This window comes from Myotis davidii, unplaced genomic scaffold (genome assembly GCF_000327345.1).
Source record: "Myotis davidii unplaced genomic scaffold, ASM32734v1 scaffold299, whole genome shotgun sequence".
NCBI lineage: Eukaryota > Metazoa > Chordata > Mammalia > Chiroptera > Vespertilionidae > Myotis > Myotis davidii.
The window spans coordinates 5370981-5377360 of record NW_006293088.1 but is presented as its reverse complement, the minus strand read 5'-3'; the positions used below and the strand labels follow the sequence as shown (position 1 = coordinate 5377360).

General features: G+C 55.9%; 1 protein-coding gene across 3 annotated transcripts; it reads left to right on the top strand.

The window, feature by feature from the left end:
• Positions 1-6: 6 nt before the first annotated feature.
• Positions 7-4880, top strand: LOC102765410 (F-box only protein 44). Of its 3 annotated transcripts, none has more exons than XM_015565887.1 (6): positions 7-138; positions 802-1095; positions 2247-2373; positions 2521-2616; positions 2726-2861; positions 3759-4880. In XM_015565887.1, exons 2-6 carry the CDS (start codon positions 831-833, stop codon positions 3939-3941), a joined length of 807 nt encoding a protein of 268 aa, XP_015421373.1. In that variant the 5' UTR covers positions 7-138; positions 802-830; the 3' UTR covers positions 3942-4880. The 3 variants fall into 3 exon arrangements, with proteins under 3 accessions (XP_015421373.1, XP_015421375.1, XP_015421374.1); XM_015565889.1 differs by having other exon boundaries at positions 9-85; XM_015565888.1 differs by lacking the exon at positions 7-138 and having other exon boundaries at positions 198-1095.
• Positions 4881-6380: the final 1500 nt, after the last annotated feature.

Sequence of the window (6380 nt, the reverse complement as noted above, 5' to 3'; positions counted from 1 at the left end):
GAGTCCCGGGCTGCTCGCGGGAACTACGTGGCGCGGCCTCCTGCGGCGGTGCGAGCGGAAACCGGAGCTGGGGTCTCGCGTAGGGGTCCGAGCCCCGACTTTGGGGGACATTTTAAAGTCGCCACGAGGAATGGGAGGGTGAAGACACGCTAGGGGGGCTGGGGCTGGAGCCCAGCCACAGGCATGGGGGTGGGAGTGGGGGTGTAGGGGAGGTCTTTGCATTGCCCACCCTTCTCCAGGCCCAACTGGGCAGGTCATTTCCACTTCGGCCTTGAGAAAGTCGCGTGAGCCCTTTTGACCTTGGTCGGAGACAATCGTTACCCCTGCCCCCGACATCGCCCTCCCCCCTCCGAGCGCAGGAGAGAATGGAGAAGGCACCGCACGGCTGGAGTGCTCTGCGGGGCTGCGCTGTTATTCCCACTCTAACTGGCCTCTTGGAAAAGGCTGACTCTACAATCAGAGAAGGCTCGGCCTCCTTCCCTCTGCTCCTGTCTTTGTGACTTTGGGCAGATCCGGCCACCTCTCCGCAGGCCTCCTTAGAGGCTGTTGGGAGGTGCCAGTTAAAAACAAAACAACTCACCTTGTACTGAGCTTCTGCTGTGTCACAGGCTCCTTGGACCTCCCAGGGGGTGGCAGGTGCTGTTCCTGGCCCCTGGCTACCGAGTTGGACACTGAGGCCCAGAGAGGCCCAGGGACTTTCCCGAGACTGTAAACCTGGGCTGGGGACCTCTACCAGCACGGGGTGCTGCAAATCCCAGGCCCAGGGAGAGGGTCTGTAGCCTCGCTTTTCAATAACCACAGGAGTGTCGGGGAGCCGGGAGCCAGGAGCCATGGCGGTGGAGAACATCAACGAGCTGCCAGAAAACATCCTGCTGGAGCTGTTTACACACGTGCCTGCCCGCCAGCTGCTGCTGCGCTGCCGCCTGGTCTGCAGCCTCTGGCGGGACCTCATAGACCTCGTGACCCTCTGGAAGCGCAAATGCCTGCGTGAGGGCTTCATCACCGAGGACTGGGACCAGCCTGTGGCCGACTGGAAGATCTTCTACTTCCTACGAAGCCTCCACAGGAACCTCCTGCACAACCCGTGTGCCGAAGGTGGGGTACAGAGCGGGTCCGGCGTGCCCCCAACACACACACTGTCAGGATACCAGCTAACATTTATTAAGCTAGGTACTTTGAATGGCCTAACAACTTTAATCCTCTCACAATCCTCCTAAAAGGTAGGTAGGTACTGGTAGTGTACCCATTTTTCAGATGAGCAAACTGAGGCCAACAGTGGCATTTCTTCTTTCACCCTTAAGTTGATATCCCCAGTGACCTTTCCTAGGAGAAGGAATGTTGATTAGTTGGGATTAATTATGCCCCAGGCACAAGACCAGGAAGTCAGCTGTTTTGTTGGCCTAGTTCCCAGACTCCAGGGCTAGGCCTACTAGGACTGTCCCAGAGGTCAAAGGACTTTGCTTGTGGAAGAATGAGAAGTCCAGTCTTCTTTCCAGCACACTTCAGCCACTTCTACAGTCATCCAGCACTTCCTTGTTCCCTCCCTATGTTAACTCGTCAGCTAGACACTGGGATAGGAGGGGATGGGAGCCTCATTCTCTATTATGTGGCCAAATTCTGGAGCAAAATGATAAAACAGCTCCAAGTTCTCTAGGACTTTCAGATGACTGTCTCACGTGACTCCCCAACAGCCATGTTCCTCACCAGCAGTTGAGACACTATGGTCCATGAGCCAAATCTGGCCCAGGAGCTAAGAATACCTTTTACCATTTTAAAGGATTATTTAAAACAACAACAACAACAAAACATACTGTGCAATAAAACAATGTATAGGCTATAAAACCTAAAATATTTTGGCCCTTTACAGAAAGTTTGCCAGTCCCTAATCTTTGACCCCAGAGGACAAAACCAAGGCTCAGAGAGGGAAAGCACCTTGCCTTTTGTCACACAGTCAGTATTTGTAGAGGCAGGACTAGCCTCAGATCTGGCCAGCAGCAGAGGTTCTGCATCACAGAAGGAATCTGGTCCTTCATATCATCACGTGTCCCAGGATTCCCAGTGGAAATCACTCACCATGGTGCCTGGCACAGGAAGCACTAATTCCAGGCGGGCACACTGATCTGCAGTTCCACAACGCAGGCCTGAGGGCAGCTGCTGAGCTGCAGGGAGAACCGGGAGGAGGGGCCCTCGGGGGAAGGTGACCACCGAGGGGCTTCCCTCTGATGTGAACTGTGCTTTCCTGCCAGAGGGATTTGAGTTCTGGAGCCTGGATGTGAATGGAGGCGATGAGTGGAAGGTGGAAGACCTCTCTGGAGACCAGAGGAAGGAATTCCCCAATGACCAGGTCAAGAAATACTTCGTGACTTCTTATTAGTAAGATCCAAGGTCAGGGGGACTTGGGGTGAGGGGGAAGCCACAGTCACTGCCCCCCTGGGGTCTCTCCTCTCTGGGAAAGCAGCCTAGCCTCCCAGTGCCCTAGTGGTGAGCCTCAGCCCAGCCCACCCTCCGCCTGCCCCCCAGCACCTGCCTCAAGTCCCAGGTGGTGGACCTCAAGGCCGAAGGGTATTGGGAGGAGCTGATGGACACCACACGGCCGGACATCAAGGTCAAGGACTGGTGAGTGCCTGGGGCGAGGGCCTGGGGGTGGGCCCTGCCACTCAGGTGCCCCACCCCCACCCTGCCCCCCCATCTCCAAGGCCTTGATGGGCCTTCTCTCTGCCTGCAGGTTTGCAGCAAGGCCAGACTGCGGGTCCAAGTACCAGCTGTGCGTTCAGCTCCTGTCATCAGCGCATGCGCCTCTGGGGACCTTCCAGCCTGACCCAGCAACGATCCAGCAGAAGAGCGATGCCAAGTGGAGAGAGGTGTGTGGGTCAGGAAGGGAGCGGGGGGGGGCACATTGCCCAAGGCTGAGACTACAGCCAGACCGGCCTGGGTTCAAATCCCAGCTCTGCTGCTTCTCACCTGGGCTTCGGCTGCTCTGACTTTCAGTGAAGTGATGCTGATAGAGCCACATTCAAAAAGGCTGACTATTACTAATTACTAATATTGGTGGTTACTATTATCGAGACCAGCGGCCAGCAAATGTTTTCTTAAAAGGCTAGATAGAAACATTTCAGGCTTTGCAAGCTGTCCTGTCTCCGTCACAACGACTCAAGTCTTCAACTCTGCCGTTGTGTTGTGAAAGCAGCTTAAGCAAGTGAACATGGCTGTGTTCCAATAAAACTTTATTTACAAAAACAGGCAGGCGGGCCATCGTTTGCCAAATCCTGACCTAGACCAGCGTTCTGCAATAGAACTCTCTGCAGCGGCAGAAATGGTTTGTCTGCACTGTCTGTGTGGTAGCCAATGGCCACATGTGACCATCGAACACTTAATAAGAACCAGTTCCTAGTGTGACTGAGGAACTGAATTTTAATTTCATCTCATTTTACTTAATTTAAATAGCTACATGTGCCCAGTGGTGACTGTACTGGACACCCTTCGTCAGCTTGCGAAATTTCCTTCTGTTGCTCTGCGCCACACTTAGATAATCCTGTGGAGTGGCCCCTCCAGGAATCGACTCCATTTTACAGACGAGGAAACTAAGGCATAGAAGAGGGGAGGTGGTCTGCCCAGCTTCACAGAATGAGAGCTAGAACTCGGCTCTGGCCCAGCACTAAGAGAGCAGCCCCTTCCTTGTCCCCCTGACCCTCAGGCAGCGCCATCCTCAGGGTCAGCTCCCTGACCTCTCCCCCTCCCTCTACCTGCCCCCTTCCCAGGTCTCACACACGTTCTCCAACTACCCACCCGGCGTCCGCTACATCTGGTTTCAGCACGGTGGCGTGGATACGCACTACTGGGCCGGCTGGTACGGCCCGAGGGTCACCAACAGCAGCATCACCATTGGGCCCCCCGCTGCCCTGATGCCCCCGAGGCCCCGTCCACAGAACCCTGAATGGTAAACTTGTTGTCAGAGAAAGGCTGGGCTTGGGAAGGGGCGGTGGGCCAGCTTCCCCAGACCTCCTAGTTCACCCTTGCCCCCGTCGCCTCTTTGTGGAGCCTCCCATGCTGCAGACAGCCAGCGCTCTGCCTGAGGGTGCGATCTGAATGATGGTGAGGGCTGTGTATACCTTTAAGAGGCAGGGCCCTTTAGGGAGGTACAGGATGTTCCCCCAGGTTCCTCCCGACTCCTCTGAGGGTGAGTGTCCAAGCTCAGATGGCAACCGAGATCTGTGTTCCTACCTTCCCCTCCTGGGCCTTGCCCCCTGTCTTTTTGGGGGGCCCTCGGAGCAGGGACGGTGTGGAGGACATCGGGCAAGCCTGGGGCTGCCCTAGAGAGTCCAGATGCTGGGAGCGACTGTGTAGCTCAGACAGATCTGGGAGTGGAAGGAGGGCTCTGCCAGCCTGTCCCTGTCCCACTCTCTGCTGCTCCCACGCTCTCGCTAGACCTGCTTGCTCAGAGAGGTGGCTATGGCCCAGAGGCTCAGGCCTGGTCTGAGACGGGCAGGCCCAGGGTGGGGTGGAGTCGACGCCACGTCTGGACTGTCCTTACCAGCAGTGAAGCCCCAAAAGCCAGATGGGGTGGGGCTCTCCAGAAGAAGGCTCTCTGGAATCCAGTGCGTGGGAACCCAGGGCAGGTGGGTGCAGGATTGGGCTCTGATTCTGAGAGCTAGGATGTGTGAGCACAGGATGAGTGTGGGGTGGGGGTCTTCAAGGACCGCTTGTCCACCTCCACGCCTACACCAGGCTCCCTGTAGCTTGGAGAGCAATCCAAGCCCCACCCCACATTGGAACTGCCATTCACAGACCCTTCCCACCCTGCCCTCTGCCTCTGCCTCCTCCAGCAGTGCTCTGATCCTACCCCTGCTGCATGCAGCCAAATAAAAGGTTTTCCCAGCCCAGCCTGTGCCCTGTGGTTTCTGAGGCAAAAGGGCAAACTTTGGGGGAGGCCCCAGACATGCAGAAGGTGCAACATGTGTGGCTTCTGTCCAAGGTACGGAGGAGTTGACATTTCAGGAGCCTGACCATCGCAGAACCAGGGCCATAGGACAAAGCTCTCGGTGAGCTGCAAACACCTCCCCCCAGCCGCCTTCATTGCTAGCTTCCTCTGTGGCCTCGCCACAAGCCTGCGGGTCACACACCTCATGCTGGGTCAACAGTGACATGTCAGGCACTGCTTACTGGTGTTTCCCTTACTCTGTCAAGAGCTTTACTGACATTAGATAAAGCCAAGGCATTTAGAATAGTGCCTGGCACACAGTAGGTGCTCAGTACTATTCAACTTAATGCTCTCAGTCATTAACAAGCGAGATTAGGGCCTCGGCCAGGGCAGGGACCGCCCCTCACGAGCTGTGTGGCAAGTTAGCAGAGAACACCCTTCTTGGAGAAGACACAGCCCTAAGGAGTTCATGTGATCGGGCCAGGCACCCCTGTGCAGCGCACAGCCTGCACGGCCTTTTGTGGCTCCCTGCAGCCCCAGGTGCTCCATCGTTATTTGTACAATGAAATGAAGAAAGCATCAATGAATATAATCCTGACAAAGATGCGGAGAGATTTTTACCTTTGAGGACACTGAGGCCTGCCCTTGGTTAAGCCCTAGAGAAGGTAGGACTGACTAAGCGTAGCTGGTGTGGCTCAGTAGTTGAGCATCAACCTATGAAACAGGTCACAGTTCAATTCCCCCATCAGGGCACCGACTGGATCCCAGTAGGGGGCCTGCAGGAGGCAGCCAATTGGTGATTCTCTCCTATTGATATTCTATCTCCCTCTCCCTTCTTCTCTGAAATCAAAAACATATTTTTAAAAAACTCTTACAGCCCTAGCTGGTTTGACTCAGTGAGTAGAATATTGGTCTGCACCAAAGGGTCCTGGGTTCGATTACAGTCAAGGGCACGCACCTTGGTTGCAGGGTCCTCCCTAGCCTACACCCTGGTCAGGGCTCGTGCAGGACGCAACCATCGATGTGTTTCTCACACCTGGCTAGTTCTCTCTGTCCGCCACACCCCCCCCGGGGGATTTGCCCGCAACCAAGGTACATCCCCTTGACCGGAATCGAACCTGGGACCTTTCAGTCCGCAGGCCGACGCTCTATCCACTGAGCCAAACCGGTTTCGGCATAAAAATTATTAAAAAAATAAAAACTCTTACAAAAGAAAAAAAGACTGACTTTCGCCTTCTGCAATCACCCTCCAGGGAAGGGCCCACCGGTCTGGTCCTACCGGTTTCACTTCCCTTCGGTATCTGGGGAGCAGGTAGAGAGGTCGGCGCAGCGGCTGGTGCAGGGGCGAGTCTCGGGCTCCCCGGAGGCAGGGGGAAGCCACGGGAAGGAACGGGTCCCGGCTACCCAGCCGCACGCCGCCTGGAGGGAAAGGAGGAGGCCGGGGCCTGGGTTCCCGACGTGT